This window comes from Phaethon aethereus (genome assembly GCF_964289735.1).
Source record: "Phaethon aethereus genome assembly, chromosome: 1".
Taxonomy (NCBI): Eukaryota; Metazoa; Chordata; class Aves; order Phaethontiformes; family Phaethontidae; genus Phaethon; species Phaethon aethereus.
The window spans coordinates 147101194-147125566 of NC_138575.1; the positions used below are offsets into that span (position 1 = coordinate 147101194).

Genomic DNA, 24373 nt, shown 5'->3' on the forward strand with positions numbered 1-24373 from the left:
TGTCTACATACGAACTAGGTGTCTTAGTTGACAGGAATCTAGCCAATGCAGCCTGAGTCTGGAGACAAATTCAGTCCACCAACAGGAGTGTATTTTAGGAGGAGATGGATAATTCTCTAGGTTTCATTTACTAGATTGACTAGATGAAGTGACTCTCCTGTAAATGTAATCAGAGCGTAGACATCTAGCTCGTGTGTATGCAGTTCAAGTGAGTCACTTAATCAACTGCTATTTGAGATGCCATAGGGCAGACTTCTTAGTCTCCCGCTGCTGAGCAAAAAGATGTAGGGGCTATGTCATATCCAGAAGCTGCATGCTGGTGTCTGAGATGTCACAGGGCATCTCAGAAGGAACAGTGCACCTTCAGATTCGGAACTGAATCTCTCTGTTGAGAGTCCAGCTCCAACTCTAGAGCAGAAAGACAGCCAGGACTGACAGCCCTAGCCCTAAGTATGGCTCTTAGGGTTCAATCTTCCTGCAGAAAAGTGATCAGGTCTGCTACATTTTTAATCTATTTCATGATGGCAGAGTATGTTCCTGTTTTATTTACATAGTGTGCAGACACAAGGCCACGGAAACTGTTTCATAAGAAACTCAATGAAAGTTAAGCTTTGTTAGCAAAAAAGCAGGCATGGTTTCAAAGAGAGAATCTGTCTTTTGAAATTAAACACTGGTCATTGGAAAATGAAGAAGTTAAGCAAGCTAAAGTCTAAATTATTCTTTGCTGAAAATTATGTTGACTGCTTTAGACAGCAGAAAACCTTGGTCTGATTTTCATGATGAAATAAATTCATCTGACTCTACCAATATTCTTCTATTGGTGAAACTAGAAGGCATTTCATCCTGGAAAAATTATTACTGATTGAAGTAATCACAGCAACCAATGCATCTACCAGATATCTTTTTTACCAGTGGTAGTTCTTCTGAGATTGTTTGATAAAACAGTAAAGGATAGTTGCATAAAGTTTGGTACACCCTGTATGGTTCTGCTGCCTGGAAGGAGTGTAGTATTTTTTCTGTCATATGACTCGAAGTATAGCTAACTATCAGGAATGTGATGCAGAGAAATCTGCAGTTTTCTATTCCTTCTTTTGCTTTCTTTCTCAGGAAAGCCATCATTCTTCTGTATATGGGCAAATATTAATTTCTTATGCTCATGTACAAACATATGAACATAATTTACAGGGAAGTTCATAACTTTTTCTTTGTTTCTAGATGTAATCTTCCATATCTTGCAGATATTTGCATTAGAATAGGTGGAATGTGATCTAATATCTAGTTGGGCCCTTGGTATGGTGTTTTTTAGGATGTTGACTATAACTAGACCTTTTAGATGAGCTATTAGAAGCATCATATCTGAGACTAGTAATGCAAACACTGAAATCATGGAGCTAATGTTGTGTGAATTACTACCTTTTTCTCGTACAGCTATACTCAGATTTAATCCTCTTTGCATTTGGTGAAAGAAGTCACAATTAAAATTTTAAGTGTTTGAGATTTCTAAATATATGAAATATATTCAGTAAGATTAACACCGATTTTGAAATACACCAGTTTGAAGTTAAATAATAAAATGTTTTGTTTGAAATACTGACATTCAGGTTATTAATTAATATTATTTTATTTTCATTATTTATTTGCTCCCATTGTAACAATTCACAAATCCTCTATATATATACACACATATAAAATAATCTTTTTTTTTCTTGAAATATTTTTGGAAGAAAAATTCAGTGCAGCTCTAATTGATGTTAGAGGCCTTTGGATCTGGTCTTTTCCTTACTGGGATTCATTACAATTTCTTTTTGATACTTCTAGGTAGCATGTTTCTCATAGTTCAGATGTAATTAAGAAGTGCCATCTCATGAACAACTCTTCCATGTAAATACAAAACTATGCACATTACTAATCCTCTCAATATAAATACTATACATAAAACTATGTATTTGGATAAGCATTTTGCACGGAGACCTAAGCATCTGTTTTTAAAAACTAGCCAGTGCCCACCCATCTCTTCAATAATCTAGAATAACTTACTCTCTCTTTTCTTCCCAAATACAAATTGGTTGGACATCACTATATTCACTGCAAGGTTTCTTTTAATACCAACCAGTAATACAGTGAAGGCGTTTTCCCTACTGTTCTGCAGATGTCATACTACCCCATAAAATCTGCATGCTTTAGTTTCTACGGAAACTGAAGACAAGTATCTACAAGTCTCTTTTTTTCAGTATAAATAATGCTCTTTTCCCCTCCCTTTCCTCAGGTGCCTATCCAAGACTCTCACTGAGCTTCAGGTTGAAGAGAAATATTGGATACTTTATTCTTCAAACCTACATGCCCTCCATACTGATTACCATTTTATCATGGGTGTCATTCTGGATCAATTATGATGCATCAGCAGCAAGAGTTGCCCTTGGTATGTGCTAAGAATGAGTGGGACGTTAAAATGCCAGACTGAATGTAGCCTTCTGAGGTTGTTAAAGACTGCAATGTGATGTCAGTGTTTTGATGTTCTAAAATAATTTACGTCAAAATCATGTCATCCAGTATTGCCTCTAAAGTAATGAGTTTTCCCCTGCATGCAAAATGTAGCTACCACTAAATCTCTGATATGAGCTTCTCATACAGGTCCCATCTTGTTCTCATCAAAGTTAGTGTTGGTGTCAGTAGCTTCAGTGAGGGGACCAGCTCCAGAATCATACTCCAAGGGCTTGAGCGTGGGCTTAAATTTAGTCCATCTCAGTGTGGGAAGACAAGTGTGGCTCCAGGCCGCCTCCTGAGGTCCTGGGTGCTTTAACTGACAGTGGCAGGAACAGACCTGAAGAACCACGTGCTCATTCAAAGCACAGGGGCATGTCAGCTATGGACCACGGCATCCCGTATTGCCCTCAGAATTCACACTATGCCAAGTGCAGTTTTATGACAGCTTAAAGTGTCATTTACCTCATGGCAGAAAAACATGAATTTGGCACAGGCTGGTGATCCCTGTCTAAGACCTTTTCGGATCAAAGTATCCTTTAGATAGGGAAGGTGGCTTTAAATATCTCACAAGAAATACTACATTCATTACAGAAGCATACTCAGGGGTAGCTACAGACAAGAGAGATTAAATGGATCCATAAATAATCCTTATGACTACTGCTGCCTCTCATCTCATCCCAAATCCCATCTTCAACCCTGTGTTTCCCAATAGCACATACCTTCCTTCCCAAAACTTGACCCTAAACCTATGCTGTATAACTTCCTCCTATACTCTCTTCTCTTCTTAAAACAGGAATGTGTTCCGTAGTTCCCTTATTTTTCTGATAGGTACCGCAGCAAACCAGGGCTCCAACCCATGCCCATATGATTCCCCATCTCTGTACCACATACTTCCCAAGGTCCCACATACCAAAACAGGCTGTGCGGCTACCGCTCTACTTTTGTGCAATATCATATTATGCCCTAGGATCTGAACTTGGGTAACTGAATATATTGTTGATTAACTGCAGTTACTGTACAATAATTCTACAGATACTGTGGATTAGCTGGGGCATATGGGCATGACACAATCTGGCATTACTACTCAGCAGCTAGCGCATGTTCATCAGGTTGTAGATAAATTGTAGCTTAATGGGAAGTGTGTCATAGAGTCCATACAGCTCTAATATATTTGTAAATAAACTACTGGATACCAAAGATCCACCCTGGAGACATTATGACCGAGTGAGAGGAACACTTCAAACACATCAGTCAGCATCTAGATTTTACATACCGGCCAGGACTGCAGTGAACAGATGGTTAGACAGAAGTTATCAAATCCAGTGACATTCCACACCCTTCTATAATGGGTTCACACAGTTTTTCCTTGTTTAAGGAACACGGCTGTCTCATGTGGCCTATTTCTGTCTAGCACAAGTGCATCAAGTACCGCACCATGATAACACAAATATTAGAACAAAGGTTGGAGAGTACATTCAAAGCAAGCTCAGGAGCCCAAATGTTCTATTTCCAATTAATAAAAAGTCCTTTTGAGAGGACAAAAATCCATCTAATAGGTTCTTCTGAGAAAAAAATTAGAGCCTTGGTGATCATGTTTTTTTTCACCTGACGTTTGTATCATAAAGTTCAGTACCATGGGTCTAATCCTATGCTCCTTTGTATAGCCACTCTTATATAAGAGTCTGAAGCCGATATCAAAGTTTAAAGGCAATATAAGCACCTTTGGACATATATAATGAGCTCTGAAAAGCTCAGTTCAGAGGAGGATAAGGTCTGCTAGCTTAGGTATTTGTTAGAAGAAGGACTCCCTGTGCAGTCCTTAGGGACATAGAGACAAGCTTTTACTCAACTCCTGCAGGAAGCCTGTGTTCTCTGATAGAGCCTGATTTTAGTTCATTCACTTCCATGTTTTGCTCCTGTCCCTGGTCCCTCACTGCACACACTGTCTGTGGTCCAGCCTGCACTGAATCCAGTAGTTCCCTCAACAGAGAAACCCAGGCATGGAGCAAAGGGTAGCTCAATCCAAAGACTATGTGCTATGGACACTGCACATAGGGGCTGATAATAGGACTGATCTCAAAAGAAATAGTCAAAACCATCAATTCTGTTCAAAACTTAGTTTTTGCTAGTTAGCCCTAGAAATTTCTAAATTCCTTTGAGTGAGGAGAAGAATAATCTCAAGAGTTCTCACTCTTGGGAAGGGGCTGTAATCACAAGATTACCCTATTTTTATGTGATAGATGAGTGTCAGCTGATTCTCCTCCAGCTGTGGTTTAAAATAAATTATTGATCTTCAGAAGGGCATTTGCCTGCAGGGTGTCAGGATCTCCATGGGGACATATTTCCTTTTGGTTAGTGGTAGCTACCTTTCTTTTCGATGTACTTAATCTTCCGGATCACCGAGAGAGCCACCAAACTCTTCCTGTGTGGTGTTTAAGGACTTATCTCTGGAATCTAGATTACAGTCTGGGAACAGGCACGAAAAATGTGGGTATTATAACCCCCACTGGGCGGGCTTCTAAGTCGCCTGTTGACCTAGGCTTTGGTAGGCATCTGTGGGATGCTAATGAGATGCCTAGGGTGTGTTAAAAGGAATTTATGGGATTTCTGATACAAGAATCAATTTGATCTTAGGTAATTTTTTTAATCCCTTATGAGAAGCAGCAGCAGGTAATGTTACAAAGGAAGAATCTAATTCAGGCCTGGTGAAATCCCTTGGGCTGCAAATATGTGACAGTGTTTGCTGTAGTCCTCCAGCCTTCTCACCCCTGCTCCTTGTGCTCACATGGAGGTTTTCTAGAGACTTCATCTAAATTTCTTTAGGTAAAAATAATGTGTCAACTATACCCCTCATTTTACTGCAAACCTGGGTGAGTTGTACTCAATACAATTTTTAAATAAGCTTGTGCTGTGTGTGTCTCCGCTGTATTTCAAGCCATGAAACATCTGACATCAACACACGCTTGTTTCACAGTTTAGAGGAAAAGCACTGAAAACTGCATGATGCTGACCTACTAAATATACAAAATATCTGTTACAGAATCTTATAGGCTACTACTACAGTTCCCTGGAGTGACACTGCTTACACCAACAGCTTGATTCTGAGTTATATTCCGATAAAAGAAGCTGTGCTTTATAATACGGCAGCAATTTTCTTCTCATTCTTTGGTTTTGTTCTGCCAGCATTTTAGTGACTACTTACAAACTGATGGTATAATTGTGGAATCAGAGAAAATAGTAATGGAGAGGACCTATTAGAATGGCTTGCCTCTTTTACCAATGTAGACTTATTCCACCAATCAGTGATTTCAGCCACCTGTGATTTGCGATTCCCATAAAATTTCCAGCAGCGATACAGACCCCACAATTTATTGTGAATTCAAGCAGACTGGCAATAAATTTGCTTTTCTTACTAGCTTTTCAAAACAGTGTTCTGTAGTATAATTTCAAGTGCTATGTCCATCCTTAGGTAAATAAATGAGGGTTTGACATACCTTGTAGATTTTCTAGGTACTTTATTAGTGTCCAGTCAATCACTATAGAAATGCTGCTCTTCCTCCTTGGCTTTTTCTTTCCACAAAGGCACAAGTCTGCCTCTCAGTGCTCATCTCACTTCTTTCTATGTGAAAATTAGACTACTGCTCTAAACTAGTAATCTCAAATCCCTCTTCTATATTGTCCTTTCCTGAAAGTGGTGTCTAAAACAGATGGGCTGAACAGCTCTAGAAAGGTGCCTGTCTCTTGTCATCTACTACAGAAGGACCCTACAGGACTAACTTCAACCAACTGCTTTACTCCTAGAAATTTTAAATTGCATGAGAGGAATCTTTCACCATCCATGTGAATATTCTGCCTTAGTATGTGTACATGGTTTTATCTATCCAGACCCCTCATTAGTTTTGTTACTTTTTAAAAATTTCTCTCCATTGTGTTGAGCAGACTTTGGTCTTCATGGAGGAGATCCTCAGTACAGCTACACTGGTTTCCATGGAGCTGTGTTAACTCATGGCAGTGGTGCTAGGCTGCCTTGTTAGCTATTCCCCTGATCATGTGAAGGAAATATTGTAACAGAGTAATAATGCATCAAGCTTTAATTCTACTTTCATTTGCAGTGATGTCACCTGTGAGATGGTTTTCACAAATTTTTAAGTTTCTTTACACCGACATGGCAAATTTGCCAAAAAGGAAAATAAAATTGAAGCATGATTTGCTTAGAGTTGTAAGATATGTGCTCTTCTTTTTCTTTGTGTAGGAATTACAACAGTGCTGACTATGACAACAATCAACACTCATCTGCGAGAGACTTTGCCTAAAATTCCATATGTTAAAGCCATTGACATGTATCTTATGGGCTGCTTTGTATTTGTCTTCTTGGCCTTACTTGAATACGCCTTTGTCAACTACATTTTCTTTGGAAAAGGCCCTCAAAGGCAGAAGAAACTTGCAGAAAAAACAGCAAAGGCAAACAACGATCGCTCAAAGTTTGAAGGCAACCGGGTAGGATTCTTTAATCTATATATAGTCTCTCTTTTCTTTCATTACAAAACCTAACTGTATGAAATAAACAAAAAAAGCTTGTGTAAAAACCTCAGCAACATCTCCTTTTATGGACAAACTTTGGCATTTTTATATTCAAGAACCTACATAGAGAAATATATTTAGGCGTGCAGAAATCGAAGTGAGTATGATCTGTACGATAAGTAACTGTAAGAAGGCGGTGGCAATGGGAGTGCAGCTAGCTTGAAAATGAAGGCCCAGATCTACAAAGACATTCATTTGTCTAAATCAGATATAGTTTAATTGTGATTTTTGTTTGAGGGAATCCAGGATCTGAGTGTACTTTTTCTCACTTCACTTCGAGCAGACACATTTAGAATGGGATAGAAGAGAGAAAGGATTAGTTCTGCCATGCTAATTAATTGTCCAGCGTAGCCTAACTGCTGTGTGTAGCATTGTCATCAGCTGCTGTTTAAGGCCAGCAGAAAATTATGATTCCTAGAGAAACTTTCGTATTAATTTCTAAAGCACAGTATTGGCATGGTCCGTGCTGATTATACCCTGTCGTGGTTTAGCCCCAGCCAGCAAGTAAGCACCACGCAGCCGCTCGCTTACTCCCCCCTCCCCCAATGGGATGGGGGAGAGAATTGGGAAAAAAACTTGTGGGTTGAGATAAAAACAGTTTAATAGGACAGAAAGAGAGAAAGAAACAACAATGATAACAACAATAATAATACCAACAAAGGAATGTACAAGAACAAGTGATGACCAATACAGCAATTGCTCACCACCCGGCGATCGATAGCCCGTCCCCGAGCAGCGATTTCCACTCCCCGGCCAACTCCAGTTTATGTACTGGGCATGACGTCATATGGTAGGGAATATCCCTTTGGACAGCCTGGCTCAGCTGTCCTGGCTGTGTCCCCTCCCAGCTCCCCGTGCACCCCCAGCCTGCTCGCTGGCAGCCCAGCACGAGAAGCTGGACTGTCCTTGACTGCTCAGCAACAACCCAAAACATCAGCACGTTATCAACAGTTTCTCATCCCAGATCCAAAACACAGTCTCACCCCAGCTTCTGTGAAGAAAACCAGCTCTATCCTGGCTGAAACCAGGACAGTATCCACCCCTTACTCCATACCATTTACATCATGCCCAGGTCCTACACTTTTCATTACATTCCAATTATTCATTATTACTTTTCCTGTCTTTTAATATATACACACAGATATAATTTTCTTAGTCTGTGGGCCATCACTTTAAAATGTCTGTGAAGTTCATTCGGTCCATGACTCGGGGCTTCATCCATCATAGCAGTCTCCCAGGGCAGGGGAGATGGTATGTGGTGTTGGATTGTTATCTGGCATAGTCTGTGTCCATGATCTGCAGGTCAAAGATGTCAATCTCGAGGAAATTGTTGGGCACAAGCTGCTGAAGCCGGTTCTGGTTCCATCACTGCTGCACGTTGCTTGGTTTCAGTGAAGCTCAATCTTCATCAGTCTGGGTGATTCTTACTGTAATACCATTGACATGGTACATAGCAACCATAGTAGTAATGTCATACTGTATTGTGTAACAATTAGCTTAATACAATTCAAATCATTGACTATTTTCACCCAAAATCAAATCTCCTTGAGGTACACATCGGACTTCCCCATCCTTCCGCATTACCCACCAAGTGCACCCAGGTCCCTGGGCAAAGACAATCCCACGAACGGGTTTGCCTTTGCCTGAGGCAGGAGTAACCCAGACTGTCTTCCCCAGCATGTTTCTCACATGCACCACAGGGACTTTATCCCCTTCTACAGTACGTAGAAGTTTTGATTGGGCAGGGCCGGCTCTATTAGTAGATCCCCTAGTGTTGACTAACCAGGTGGCTTTGGCTAAATGTTTATCCCAATGTTTGAATGTCCCATCACCCATTGCTCTCAGGGTAGTCTTTAACAGTCCGTTGTATCGTTCAATTTTTCCGGAAGCTGGTGCATGATAGGGGATGTGATACACCCACTCAGTGGGCTCTTTGGCCCAGGTGTCTATGAGGTTGTTTCGGAAATGAGTCCCATTGTCTGACTCAATTCTTTCGGGGGTGCCATGTCGCCATAAGACTTGCTTTTCAAGGCCCAGGATAGTGTTCCGGGCGGTGGCATGGGGCACAGGATATGTTTCCAGCCATCCGGTGGTTGCTTCCACCATGATAAGCACATAGCGCTTGCCTTGGCGAGTTTGTGGAAGTGTGATGTAGTCAAATCTGCCAGGCCTCCCCATATTTATATTTCAGCCATTGTCCTTCATACCAGAGGGGCTTTAACCGCTTAGCTTGTTTGATCGCAGCACATGTATCACATTCATGGATAACCTGTGCAATAGCGTCCATGGTCAAGTCCACCCCTCGATCCCGAGCCCATCTATATGTTGCATCTCTTCCCTGATGGCCTGAGGTGTCATGGGCCCACCGAGCTATAAATAATTCACCCTTATGTTGCCAGTCCAGATCCACCTGAGCCACTTCAATCTTAGCAGCCTAATCCACCTGATGGTTGTTTTGATGTTCTTCAGTGACTTGACTCTTGGGTACATGAGCATCTACATGACGTATTTTTATGACTAGATTCTCTAATCAGGCAGCAATATCTTGCCGCAATTCAGCAGCCCAGATGGGCTTGCCGCTGTGCTGCCAGTTGCTCTGCTTCCATTGCTGTAGCCACCCCCATAGAGCATTTGCCACCATCCATGAGTCAGTATAGAGATAAGAGTATTGGCCATTTTTCTTGTTCAGCAATATCTAAAGCCAGCTGGATGGCTTTCACCTCTGCAAACTGACTTGATTCACCTTGTCCTTCAGCAGCTTCTGCAACTCTTCATAGGGCTCCATACAGCAGCTTTCCACCTTCGATGATTGCCTACAATACGACAGGACCCATCAGTAAACAGGGCATATTGCCTTTCGTTCTCTGGCAGTTCATTATATGGTGGAGCCTCTTCAGCATGCGCCACCTCCTCTTCTGGTGATATTCCAAAATCTTTGCCTTCTGGACAGTCCATGATCACTTCCAAGATTCCTGGGCGACTGGGGTTTCCTATTTGAGCCCGCTGTGTGATAAGCACGACCCACTTACTCCACGTAGCGTCAGTCGGATGATGTGTAGAAGGGACCCTCCCTTTGAACATCCAGCCCAGCACCAGCAGTCGGGGTGCCAGGAGGAGCTGTGCTTCAGTACCAACCACTTCTGAGACAGCTTGGACTCCTTCATATGCTGCCAATATCTCCTTTTCAGTTGGAGTATAGCGGGACTCAGATCCCCTATATCCTCAACTCCAAAACCCTAGAGGTTGACCTCGAGTCTCTCCTGGTGCCTTCTGCCAGAGACTCCAGGTAGGGCCATTCTCCCCGGCTGCCGTGTAGAGCACATTTTTAACATCTTGTCCTGCCCGTACTGGCCCGAGGGCTACAGCATGAACTATCTCCTGTTTAATTTGTTCGAAGGCTTGTCGTTGCTCAGGGCCCCATTTAAAATCATTCTTCTTCCCGGTCACTTGATAAAGAGGGCTTACAATCAGACTGTAATTTGGAATATGCATTCTCCAGAAACCCACAATGCCCAGAAATGCTTGTGTTTCTTTTTTGCTAGTTGGTGGAGACATAGCTGTTATTTTGTTGATCACATCCATTGGGATCTGTCGACGTCCATCTTGCCATTTTATTCCTAAAAACTGGATCTCTTGTGCAGGTCCTTTGACCTTACTTTGTTTTATAGCAAAACCAGCTTTCAGAACAATTTGACTTACTTTCTTGCCTTTCTCAAAAACTTCTTCTGATGTGTTGCCCCATACGATGATGTCATCAATGTATTGCAGGTGCTCTAGAGCTTCACGCTGTTCCAATGCAGTCTGTATCAGCCCATGGCAAATGGTAGGACTGTGTTTCCACCCCTGGGGCAGTCGATGCCAGGTATATTGGACACCCCTCCAAGTGAAAGCAAACTGTGGCCTGCACTTCGCTGCCAAAGGGATTGAGATCAGCTATAAATTAGAAGAATTCACAGTGACAAAACTACTACCTGTTTATTAACTGTCAGTATCATAAAAGTAATTTCAAGCTGTATTTTTTGATCGTTCATGATTCTGTCTGCTATAGCAAATGTAATGCAGAACTATACCTAATTATCAACACTCACATCTGTGAAATAATTTTTGAACCAAAAACCTCATTTTTGTCCTCTATATTATGAAACCATATTCTCATCACAGTTGGCAGCACTGCTTACAACTAAGCTAGAAGCAAGAATAATCTCCCTTTCCTGGAAAAATAAATAGTTATAATAATAAAAAAGGCAGATGGGAAAAAAAATAGTATCAGAACTGAAAGCAATGGAGAAGATTTTAGCTGCAAGCAGGTAATGCAGGTGCATTCAGTAAGGTTCAGTTCTCCCAGTGAAAGCCATCTGGTGAATCTCATCTGTTTAAATGATCTACACAATTCAGTAAAAGTCTTTTTAATGGGCCCAATAGTGGCCCATGCCTGACTGTTCTTCTGTCTTGAGATTAATTGGTCTATATTGTCAAAAGAAGCGTAAGTACTTTAACTGATGAAAATTAGGGGTTTTCATACCCAGATCATGCCATTGTTATATCCCAGATCTGATCATACCATGTATCAGCCTTTTTCTTCTCACTTACAAGACTTACAACCTTTTCTTTCTGGACCATCCTAAGCAAATATAATGGACTGTTCTGACTTTTCTGATGGTTTAATATCAGCCATGCATGAATGAAATTAGGATACAAATTCAGCACACCAGAGCAGAAACGAGAGTGTGTTACTTTGTCCCTTGGAGTCCCAGCTGTGAAAGGGAACTCTATATGCTTTGTAGAAGTGTATATGCTCATACTGACTGTGAATATTTGCTATTCAAATGACACAGGATAAATAATGAGGTCCCATTCTGTGCGGAAAACATTTTGTCTTCAGGCCTCAGCTGGTGAAGTCAACAAGAGCTTTGTTGCAGTCACTGGATTCAGTGCCTTCAGAGAAGCAGTGCCAGCGTACAACAGGAAAAGATGGGGACATTATGTAGAGCTGATCAGAAATCTTCCTTTGAAACAAAACATAGACAGAAAATGCAGATTCAGTAGATGTAGGTTGTCAGATCTGCATTTCTCATTTGAGAAACACTGGCAAATGCAAAGCAGAGGGAATTTCTCAGAGCACGTAAGAGGTCCCATTGCTTTCAGGATGAGCAGCTTGGGGAAAATCCATCTAGCAGATCTACTTTGGACAAAGTTTACCAGAGTTTCCAGACATCACATCCCTGATTCAGGAAGATGGTTTCCATGGTTCTGGATCATGCTGACTGTGTACCATGCTGTACACACATACATGGATGTAGCAGGACAGGTAGTTGTGCCAGAGTTTTAACATACTTGCCATGGAAGACAGTACCTGAAAGCTCTGCAACCTTGGCTCTGACCTCTTCAGGAACAGTAAAGAGGCATTAACTTCCAGCCTTTCCTTCAGTGGCTCTTGAAGATCATTGAATCTGATGAAAATAATGGCTGATTGGCAGTTGCTTGCTTCTTTCTTTAAAGTTGGGACTCAGGGGCTGGATGTCCTGGGAGAGGCTCACAAACTGGATGGCATAGTGCACAGTAAAGGAGGCTCAGAGCCATAGATGAAGACTAGTTTCTGCGAGTTCAATGAAATGATTGTTTTTTTCATTTCAGTGAGGCTTCAGGGTTCCATGGAGTGTATTATTTCCATTCAGAAAGGGAAGCTTTCTAATCCTGGGAAATACTTCAAATGTCACATGATTTGGGGCTGAGTGGCATTTTTAAAGAAAGGGAGAGTGCCTAAAACCAGGCAGCCCCCGTTGCAGCTTTCACCACTATTTGATAACTGTAAAAATGTACTCTGTGCTGCAAAGAAGATTGAAAAGGGTTCAGATTTAAAACTGGAAGAAGGCATTATTTTTAGTTGTCTCTAAGACTACCATTTTGGGTGATTTGTGTTGCTCTTTTGTTTTAGTAATTGAATTTGCTGGTATACGAACCATGTGCATGAGCTCCCTGTTATTGATTTAGAGTGCTAGCTCAGAGCACTAGAAAAAAACAAACCAAAACAAAACCCGAAACCAAATAAATAAATAAATACTAGTCCATTTATTGTCCACATCAGGTGCTGTAACTTACGGGTGAGGGAACAACTCTGTGCTGCATCAGGTTCCAGCCTGAGTCAGTGCTCAGACTGTGGAAACGGCTTGTTTGTGCGGGGAGGCGGCACTAGCACAGCAGAGGCAGCACAACATATTGCCTGGCGTTCAGGCCCCGAGTTTGAGGGTTGCTTTTATGGTACCCAAGACTGGGAGTACTGCTGAGGCAGCGTCTGTCTCTCGGGCAAAGGGAAGAAGAGTAGGACAAGGGAAAATGCCGCGTTATTTTCACTCAGGAAACCAGTAGAACCAGCATGACCCTGGTATTGTAGTTCATTTTTTACACGTCAGAGGACTGAAGTCTGGAGTGCAAGCTGGCAGGCTTGGCTATAAACACACCTCTTATAGTAGCAAAAGGGCTTTTCATGCTTCCCTGGTCTTATTTGGTTGTAGAGCAGGAGAGTTTTAATAACAAAAATGTTCTAGGCCACAAAACCCACAGATGTGGGTATGTTTGTGTTTCATTTGATAATTTCTTTGCAAAGCAGCCACTGTTGATGCTCAGTAGCCCTGCTTCCTAACGCCTGCATTTGCACTGTTCTGCGTCAGAGGTTAAGGGTTTGAAAAGCCGTCTCCATGTTGAAGCTGCTGCTACGGACATGCCTCTCCAGTGCCAAGCTTTTAGGCACTTCTCTCTGGGTTGTTCCTGACAGGCTGCCTCTGAGGCTTGTGGTGTTGAGCAGGGCTCCACCAGCTGCGGCCGCCGAGCTGCCTGTTGGCTCCGCTGCTCCTGTTAGGGCTTTCTGTCCCGCTCTGCCCGTGCGTTAAAGCCAACGAGCCCAATAGTTCCAGGCGTCAGGGAGAAAAGAGCCCTTGTAGCTTGCAAACGGCACAGCCGGTGTCCTCACATTGCAGAGGCGGCAAAGAAAAGCAGTGGGGGGAGGAAAACTGCCCTAATATTCTCCGGTGTAGCACTGCTGGAGGTGGCATGATGACTGAGGCATGTCTGACTAAACTGAATCTCTGGAAATGGTTTCAGAAGATTCAGAGCTGGTGATGAGTTGAAACCTGAGCGAGCCTTTACAAATGACTCATCTGTGGATCAGCAGCTGACTACAAAGAAAATTTCACACTTAGCCATCTCTTCTTTTGACTGCTTTTGCACCGTGTTTTAATTCAGATAATGCACAGTAAATAGTATTCCTTGCTGAACTTTTCCAGCCTTTTCCCAGTAAACCATAGTTACATAGGATGTTCCTTTTTTGTGTAAACCAATTTTCATACACATACCAGTTTCAGACTGAAAACTCGCTCGTGAAAACCTTGATGTACTGTCATAAGGACAAGCTCAAGGTTAAAGGAAGAAGTGAGTCTCGATTTTTCGTAAAATACTTCTGCCTATGGTATCAGTGCCTAAATGAAAGTCCGCTGTGGAAAAACTGTCAGAAAAGAAGAGGTGGTCGGTAAAAATATTTTCCTTTGAAAACCGATCACCATTGTTACAGATTAATTGTTTCTCCTGTTTGCGTTGCCAGATTCAGGCTTCATTTGTAGCTCTCTGGGCACTTTCAGTTTCGCTACATAAATTGTTTCTCTTAAATAACACTCAGATACAGCCTAATTTACAACTAAATCAGCATGAGAGAGCTCTAAGGCAATCCTGTTCTCACTTGTTTTTCACTCTTGTGATAGAGGCTACTGGCATAATCAGCTGGTGAGCATGTGTTTTGGACGTTGCTCCTTCTGGGCCAATCCACAGAGGTTATGATTTGTTACAATCCCCTGCTAAAAATATTGCTTCTCTAGTTCAAGCTGTGGCAATTTACGTTTTCAGTTTGGTGACACCCAAAGTTCAGCCCCAGGGTATCAATCAAGAGGGTAACTATCACACAAGCTCATTCAAGCTTCAACCCCCTTGGCTGTCAGACATGTGGGAAGAGCTTCCTTTGAACAAAAATAATGCATAACCCTTTCTAAAAAGGCCCCTCTTGTCAGGCTGTTCCTGCATGTTTTTTTAGCTCTGGAGATTCCTGGCTCAAACTCCCGTTGTCGGCCAAGGCGGCAGCTTCCCACCAGGCATTGCTGAGAGTAGAGGCTCAGGCCACTTACATCGACTTAGTGCTTTTAAAGATTTGTTAATTGTAGCAACCCTTCTCACAAGTGGGGTTTTATTCTGAGAATGAAAATCTTGGCTGCTGTGGCAGAATTATCACTCAGTTTAAATTGGGAAATACGAGAATAGCAAAGTAGCAAAGCTGACAGTATTCTTCTGTGTATCTTCATCTTTCCTGGGTACTTTTTTCCATGCTGTTTTGAACAGTGGGATATTTCTGAAGCATGTCTGTGATGAGTAGGTGCCAAGTTTTGAAAAATATCTGTTCAAGGGTGACAAGAGCAGTCATGTAGGAAGAACTCTAGTCCTGTCATGCTTATGATGGGCACTTTCAGTGTGCACTAGGAGACCCATGCATGTACTAATTTTGTTCTACAGCCACTTTGCACAAGTATGAATGGTGCGAATCCAGAGATGGTAATAAGGATTGTACATGCAATCCGTAGCACAGCCCAGAGAGTGTAAGAATCTACAGACAAGGTAAAATACAAGGCAAGGGAGGGCCATACATTCGTTTCCTTTTCTTTGTCAGTTCAAATATGCCAAGGTGAATTGTCAGACTCCATTCTTACTTGGTGGACAGTGATCCTAAGATACTGTTTCCTAACTTTTTTTATTCTTCTTACTTTCCTTTTGTTTTAAAGATCTTTCAATCTTCCCAGTTCTGCTGGCTACCCTGGGTTCACCTAGTAGGCTGATATAAAATAATTTTCACTTTCATTTTCTTGTGCTTATTAATTAATATGAACATACTACAATGGTAGTGAGAGAAATATCAACTTTTAGACTCGGTGAGAATGCTCAACACTAATTTTTGTTTTGCTTGCAATTTTAAATTATTTTTTAAATACCCAAGGCATAATGTGGTCAATGAATTTTGCTTTAAGCACAGATAACATTTAGGGCCTGATCATTTACTGGATTACATGTTGGAAAGCCATTTATATATAAGTATTGAAGATGAAAAATGCTACCAGGTGGTTTGCCCCTTGTGTAACCACAGATGCTTGCACCAGGGCAGACCAGGTGAGAATTAGGTAGCTGGAGTCTAGATTACAATTTCCACCAAAAATAATTTCCATTTTGTTATAATTTTAAGGGGAGATCTATTTTGTGGGATAGTGTACTTGAATAGTAATTTTGATGTAAAAGAATACAAGACTAACTACAGAGACAGCTTTTCATGCTGTTATTTAAACCCGCTATTTGCATTTATATTGCTTCATATGATGGAAAGTGTTTACATGGTATTTAAAAATTTGGGATTGATGAACTCCTAAACATACCTGTGGGGTTTGAACAAAAATGCTTCCTCTCTTTCTTTTTGTGTAGAGGAGACTTATGAGGAAAAAGGGGTTTCATTGTAAAAGACTTCCTAAAATTTATGGAATATTAAACAGAGAACTAAATGAACCTGAAATAATTCAGACACTGCTTAACAGTAAATCAAGCCTTATGTCAGTTTGCCAACCCTAGTGAAGTGTTTCCAAACTGGCATTAAAGCTGAAGTTTTCCAAGAATCTCGATTGGAGCAGTAGCAACTCTTGGCTTGCATGTCTTTAAAAATATAATACTTAACATCTAAATGAGCCAGTACCTTGTCTAGAATAAAAAAAAGTAGATTCAGGACTTTCCAAGTGTAAAAGGGCATTGAAGTTTCATATCTACGATGTACAATCCAAGTTGAGCCTATTCAAGGCCTGGTGTTCCTCCAAGAACAAGGACCAGAGGTTCTTTGTGAGCCTTACCTTAATTCTCTTCTCTCTGACTTCAGTTAAGTAAGTTATGGTCATTTTTGTGTGATGACATTAGGCTGCTAGAGTCCTTGGACTTTTTCTTCATGCTGTAACATGTATAGTTCAGAAATGGTGAACCTTCAAAAGTGAATCTGTTTTCCAGTGTATAAAACATCTCACAGCATTTCATGCTTGTCAGCCTCCAGACAGAGTTATGTGGGATTCAGTCACTTCACCCTGGTGCAGGAGCTGTAGCTGTTCAGAGGTGGGAGGGATGGGGTTTGATTAAAATTGGTTCTGAAATAAGAGCATCAGTTTTGCATATTTGGATCCATGCTGATTCAGCAGGGAATTAATTAATGATTTGGTACTCAGCTGTTTCCATCTGCTTTGATGAGGAAACAAAGGGAAACACTCCATCGAAAAAACCAGCCCTGACTTGTGTTGGGGAGGAGATAGGAGCACTGGCAGTGGAGACCACAGCAGGGAAACGGGGATGAATGCCTTCAGGCGGAGCCATGGTCAGGCAGACGGGGAACTACAAGAAGCGTGGGGGCACAGGCAGACATGGGAAATTTTTAGGTTAAGGCACAATGGTAAGGAGTGAGGGGAACTTGGCTGAATACACAATGTCATCTCTCTATAACAAGGTTCAAGAGCAAAGCCCAGTGTTTACATTTTGGGGAGGTTTTCCAGTGTACAGACAGTGACATTTCTGAGCCAAGTGAAAAATTTCTGTTATAAGGCTCATAATGAATAAAACTAAAGTTTTATCAAAGACACTGGCCTTGCTCATAATGTGTAGCCATGATGTGAAGCTACTTGTCTTAATCTGTATCTGTACCTGGGGTAACATTTTCCCTGAAGTCACCAGTCTGCACTCATGTTTACTCATGGAGGATTTTGCCTTACCCGTATATTCAGGCAAACGTGAGTCGCCTTGCACAGGATACCCTGCCGATATTGGTTTGCTTCTTTATTCATTGGGAGAGCTTGTGTACATTTGTCAAAGTCATTTAAATCAGTGCTTAAATCGTTCAGAAGTCATGCTTATGTGCAAATACTTTGTAACATGATGCATGCATTAAGTATTCATACTTCACAACATCACCTTAAGATTGTCACAGAGCATTAGCATATATTGCTCCAACTTTGTTGAGAGCTTAGGTGGTTTTTCCGAAACCTCTGAAGGAATCAATACAATTTGCAGGAATAGGTGTCAAGAATATCTGCAGACCAGAAGCCTGATTTCAGTTTCTGCAGACCTCTTCTTCTCCTCTCCATCTGTTCCTTCCCTGTATTTGACATGCAAATGTGTTGCTCTATTAACAAAGAGATGCACTTCAAAAGTATGTTTCCAAATAATGTCTCGTTTTATATTTGAAAAAATATATGCTGTCATACAACCTCATAGGACATAAGGGTATGTTCAGACAAAGCGTTTACACAAATGTTGCAACTTCCTTGACCAGCTTTTTGCTTTGATTTATAGATGCAGTCATGAGCAGTGAAAAGTGGCAGCATCATTGGCAGATCAGAGGCAGAAGCTACGTTAGGGTGACATGGAAGGTTGGCAGATAAGGTGAAGCAGACTGTGCAGTGTGATGAAATAAGTGGAATCGAATTAATACTTTCCTTGGGCAGGAGAAGCCTGAACACATAGACGTACCCTCCAGAATACAAGCTTCAGCTGACACCTCACTTAGAAACATCCTGGGCTCAGTTTAGAAGGACAGAGTATGCGTGGACGGGCTAACGTCTGTATGTATGTAGGTGGCAGACAGAATCAGGAGAGGTCCAGAAGCCCTGAGGGAAAGAGCAGCTGACATCTCTGCTGGAAGGAAAGGGAGTAGAGACCTGCAAGGGGAAGGCAGTGCTGTCAGGGTGGAGCCCAGCAAAATGGTCTCTGCTGGGGCATTTTTAGTAAGCTGAAGGACATTTCTCAAAGCCTGGGAGGAGATGGGAAAGGAGTTGACATGTAATGCCACGGGGGCCTGGATGAGAGATTTAATTTTAAGCTTCATGAGGAAAATGCAGATAGTGGAGAGATTTTACATAATGCTGTTACAAATCCTGATGATAATTTGTACTCTTTGTGGCAAAAAAAAACCCCAAAAACAGAGAAAACTGAATCATTTATTTTCAGAGCCCACCATAAGTAGTGATGGTACCGTGATTGTATTTTACAGCTGTGTGTATTCCCTGATGACAGATGCAGTTCAACAGCATGAACTCATTTCTGCAAACCTCAAGCTTGTACTTTTGTACCCAATGGGTTTCTGCCATTGGGAAAATAAATTCTTTGTAATCACCGCTGAGGCTTCTCCACCCCGTTATTTTGGTTCACATTGTTTATTTTTATTTATAGACACTCATCAACATAAAGTACTGTAGCCTACAACAGCAGGATTTGTTGGATACTTAAGGATTTTTTTTTCTACTTGCCTGTATGTCATTCATAGTGTTCTATATTCTTTTTCCGTTTGCAAGAAACTTGACAAAGCATTACTGGTCTACTATCATAATTGTTTTCACTGAGAAAAGATAAACTGTAGCATCAATAATTGATGAAAGAAATATCCATTTTACAGAATTGTAACAGGACTGAAAAAACTTAAGTGCATATGGACAGACACATAGCAACATACACTTTTAATGGATCACACGAAGCTTGCAAAGGACACGGTACCGGATGACTGTACAAACTTCAAAAGGCCATGACAATAGTGTGTTTCCTCAACCACTTTTAAACAGATGCTTCTAGGATGAGATGTTCAACTGCTGCACAGTTAACATGGCTAGATCACGTGGCAGGTTAGAAAAATGTATTAATTGCAGGATGAATTGTGGATGAATAAATCATACACGTAAAACTGGAAATTATCCTATATGCCATGATTCACTATCTATTTCTGACATGGGGAACCAAGTTCACTTGAGTGGAGTCACTCATGTGTTAACTGGCTGAAAATACCCAGCACAGAGCATTTATTACACATTCAGACGTTATTTTCCTTTCCCAAAAGCTGTCAGGAAGGTTGGAGCTGATCCCTGCACCAGCTGTCTTCTCTGCCCCTCGTCCAGCATGCAGGGCAATGGGGCGCAAGGGAATGTGGTGCCCTGCTGCTGAAGCCAGCAAATACTGACTAAGACAGCATCGTTTGGGACTGCCTGTCAGTGCCACCCATGGGAACTGGAAGGTTTTCTGGATTGAAGGAGCCGTACTGTCATGGTTTAACCCCAGCCGGCAACTAAGCCCCACGCAGCCGCTCGCTCGCTCCCCCAACAGTGGGATGGGAGAGAGAATCAGAAGAGTAAAAGTGAGGAAACTCATGGTTTGAGATAAAGACAGTTTAATAGGTAAAGCAAAAGCCACACACACAAACAAAGCAAAACAAGGAATTCATTCACCACTCCCCATGGGCAGGCAGATGTTCAGCCATCTCCAGGGAAGCAGGGCTGCATCACACGTAATGGTTTCTTGGAAAGACAGATGCTATTAACTCCGAACATCCCTCCAACCCCTTCCTTCTTCTTCATCCCAGCTTTACATACTGAGCATGATGTTATATGGTGTGGAATATCTCTTTGGCCAGCCTGGGTCAGCTGTCCTGGCTGTGTCCCCTCCCAGCTCCCCGTGCACCCTCAGTGTTCTTGTTAGCAGGCCAGCATGAGAAGCTGGACTGTCCTTGACTACTCAAAACATCAGCACGTTATCAACAGTTCCTCATCCCAAATCCAAAACACAGCCTCACACGAGCTTCTATGAAGAAAAGTAACTCTACCCTGGCTGAAAGCAGGACATTATCCACCCCTTATTCAATACCATTTACATCATGCTCAGGTACCACGCTATCCAATACAACCTCATTAACCACCACCCCTGTTCCCATCCTTTGATATAATATACAGATTATCGTCCCCTTAGTCCATAGACCATCCCTGTAAAATGTCTGTGAAATGTCCACAAACATCCATGAAATGTCCACTGAGTTCATTTAGTCCATGGCTTTGGGCTCCATCTCTTATGGTGGTTACTCAAGATAGGAGAGGTGGTGCGTTGCGTGGAGTTACTGAGCACCAAAGCCAGCTCAGGTCAGGTCACTGGTGCAGTTGCGCTGCTTCTTGTAAGGCTTGTCCTCCATTCATTCAGGTTGTTCCTGCTTTAGTAGTTCCTATAACATGCAACTCAAATCATGGGTTACAGCAATTTAAAGGTATTTCCATTACAATCTCCACCCCTGGGCCCTTTGGACTGGACCACAGGGTTTAACATTGCAATGAACTCCTCCCCTTGCCCCTGCTCCAGCTTGGACTTCTCCACAGAGTGCAGTCCCTTCCATGAGCCACAGTCTCTCCAGGGGTATGTCTGCTGCGGCATAGACTTATCCACAGTTGCAGTCACTTCGAGGTGCACCTGCTCCAAAATGGCTGCCTCCACGGGCCACAATACCTCCAGAGAGAAATCTGCTCCAGTGTGGCCTTACCCACAGTTCAGTCCCTCCAGGGACTGCACTGTGGAGGGCTTCTCCATGGCCACACACTTCAAGGTGCTGCAGCATGAGCTCATGCACAACCACTGACGCTTCAAGGTGTAGCTGCTGCAACATGGATTTATCTACAGCCACAGATGCTTCAAGATGTACCTTCTCCAGCGTGGACTTATCCGTGTGCCACAGTCCCGTCAGAGGTATACCTGCTGCGGCACAAGCACAACCATGGCCACAGATGCTTTGAGATGTACCTGCTCTGGCATGGGCTTACGCATGGCCACAGATGCTTCGGGGTGTCCTTCTCCTGCATGGACTCACCCACAGGTCACAGTCCCTTTGACTCGAGCTCACACTGGAGTTCCAGCCTGTCCAGTGCAGCAGCACAGAAACAGCAGCGATGCCCTGGCCATCTGCCAGCCCAGGCGCGTGGCCATTGCTCTTATCAAACTGTTCCCAGGCGCAGCAGAGCCAGACGATCAGCAGCACGGCAGCACGGCAGCAGCGAAAGCAAAAAGCAGCCACTAACGAGCACTGGTGGTGCCCAGTGTGGGGCACGAACACACGACCCTGGGATTAAGAGTCTCATGCCCTGGCTGAAACCAGGACACGTACCCAACTCTGGGCTGCTCCTCCTCTGTCGGTACTGAGGGCGACTAGAGACTCTGGACCAGAATTTAAGGACTCTAAATGATCATAACCTTCTACTGCAGATGGCATTGCGTTGCTCAACGCTGTACTCACCGCCTCTTAGGTATGGAGGTGGAAGGGAGGAGTGCCACCCGTTTCCTCACTTCAGCAGCTTTCTTCCTTGTCTCATTGCTTTTTAAGATCACTTATCCAAGCGGAAAAGCCCCAGAGTTAAGCATTGCCACGATTGCAAAACAATGCAAAGGACTTTGGAAGGAAAAGATTAAGAGAGAAGTGGTAAATTAGCTCTGTGATTCCAAAATGCAAAGAGTTCAGCAGGTCAGAACTATTCTTATGATTTTAGAAAACTTCACATGTAGGTAGCAGAGAGAGGATCCATCCCTTACCCTCTTCCCCCCATCGCCATCAATGCAGAGATTTCACTGAACTACACCATCCTTTAAAACACAACTGGTTTAGAGGGAGAGGAAAATTACTGGTTTTGCAAATACGTTATTTTTTACTGCATTTTGGTAGTATGACGATAACCCTGTTTGTAAAAGTATTTAAGTACTTGTCTAATTTTAAGCAGCTGAGTATGGCCATTTTTTTCCAAGAGTGTCACATGCTTAAAATGAATACATGCTTTCTTAAAATATGTATGGGTTTGAAGATTTAAATACACCCACATTTTGCTAAGAGATGTCAAGTCTTTTGAAACAATTTATATTTCTATTTTTGCCCCCTAGGTGGACACCCATGGAAACATCCTGCTAACATCGCTTGAAATTCACAATGAAGTGGCAAGCAACGAGGTCACCACCAGCGTTACGGATGCCAGAAATTCAACGATATCCTTTGACAACTCAGGAATCCAGTACAGAAAACAAAGCTCACATCGTGAAAGCCTTGGAAGGCGTTCGTCAGAAAGAACAGGCTCCCACAGCAAGAGGGGCCATTTACGAAGAAGGTCTTCGCAACTGAAAATAAAAATCCCAGATCTAACAGATGTGAATGCCATCGACAGATGGTCAAGAATGGTGTTTCCATTCACATTTTCTCTTTTCAACTTAATTTACTGGCTATACTATGTTAACTGAGTGACTGAACTTTTTTAAAGGACTTCAGTTATAACAAATGAAGTACTACTTGCCTGCAGAGTTTATATATATATTTATATATAAATATATATATATATGAACTTTTCCTATGTAGACCATATTCATGTATGTGTGAATACATATAACAAAGAATTGTGTGTATCTGAAAGCACACGCTGCAAAGCAAAAGTATATGTATGCACACACACATGTACACATCTGTTCTGAGGTTATGGACACTGTAACAGAGAATGCACTTCAGAGGAACTTTTGAAATGGAAAGGCAGGTGTCTCAAAACAACAAGCCTTGAGAAAGTAAGTGTTGTATATTATCACTACAAAACCTCGATTGTCATAGAAATTTTCAAACAGCTGTAATTGTGTATAAAGCCAGTATTTAGTAACATTGTTTGTAAATGCTTCCATAATCATAAAGCGGTAGAGTTACACTGGTAAGTTTAAAGTCAGTCATATACATTGCAGATCCATCAACTATGATTTCATCAAGCCAAATTTATTTGTCTTTGCTAGAATTTCTTGCTTTTATATGTGTCATAATACATTTTTTCACAGTCGTGAATGGGCATTGTTTTTAATGATCTCTTGCTTTCTCTTCTGCAGTAAGCAAGCTGATCATGGGAGTGTTGCTTTAGGTCTTTGGAGACATATACATGTTCATAATATTTCAAACAAGCATTTTCAGTGTCCATCAACAGTGAAGCAAATCTTTTGTAAGTACTGTAAATGTACAGCACATTTTCCTTCCCTTGGACTGGTTCCAGCTGCCATGTCATTTTGAAAGAGAACAGCACATTTTTAGTATAATTTAGCTGAGAATTCAACTACTGTCAACGTGTTCTACAACTGCTGTAGATTTAAAGATTGTCATTCCAGTGAAAGCATAGAAGATGTCTCAGGTTATTTGCTACTTCGACATGAAACCACCTAGCTGTAGCCTTTTTTAAACATGTATTCACATTATTGAACATTCTTATAACATTGTATGTTAATGTAAATATATATTTGCATAATATGCATACGAGTATATTTTCTGAATATTTTTCTTCCCTGTGCTTGCTATTGTGACCGCATGCTATGTCATATTTTTGTTTCTGTGATGTTACAACTTTTTATTCTCTAGAATTGAGCAAATAGAGCACTTCCGATACTTTGATTCAGT

The 24373-nt window shown here is 41.9% G+C and overlaps 1 protein-coding gene across 2 annotated transcripts in view; it reads left to right on the top strand.

Moving 5' to 3' along the window:
- Positions 1–23193, top strand: part of GABRB3 (gamma-aminobutyric acid type A receptor subunit beta3) — a gene marked incomplete at both ends in the record, with an annotated part of 198777 nt that extends 175584 nt beyond the window's left edge. For both annotated transcript variants that reach the window (XM_082011454.1, XM_082011455.1), the window contains 3 exons: positions 2267–2419; positions 6737–6981; positions 22843–23193. In XM_082011454.1, the coding sequence (XP_081867580.1) occupies positions 2267–2419; positions 6737–6981; positions 22843–23193 (749 nt within the window). The remainder of the gene's footprint in view (positions 1–2266; positions 2420–6736; positions 6982–22842) is intronic.
- Between the last annotated feature and the right edge of the window lie 1180 nt (positions 23194–24373).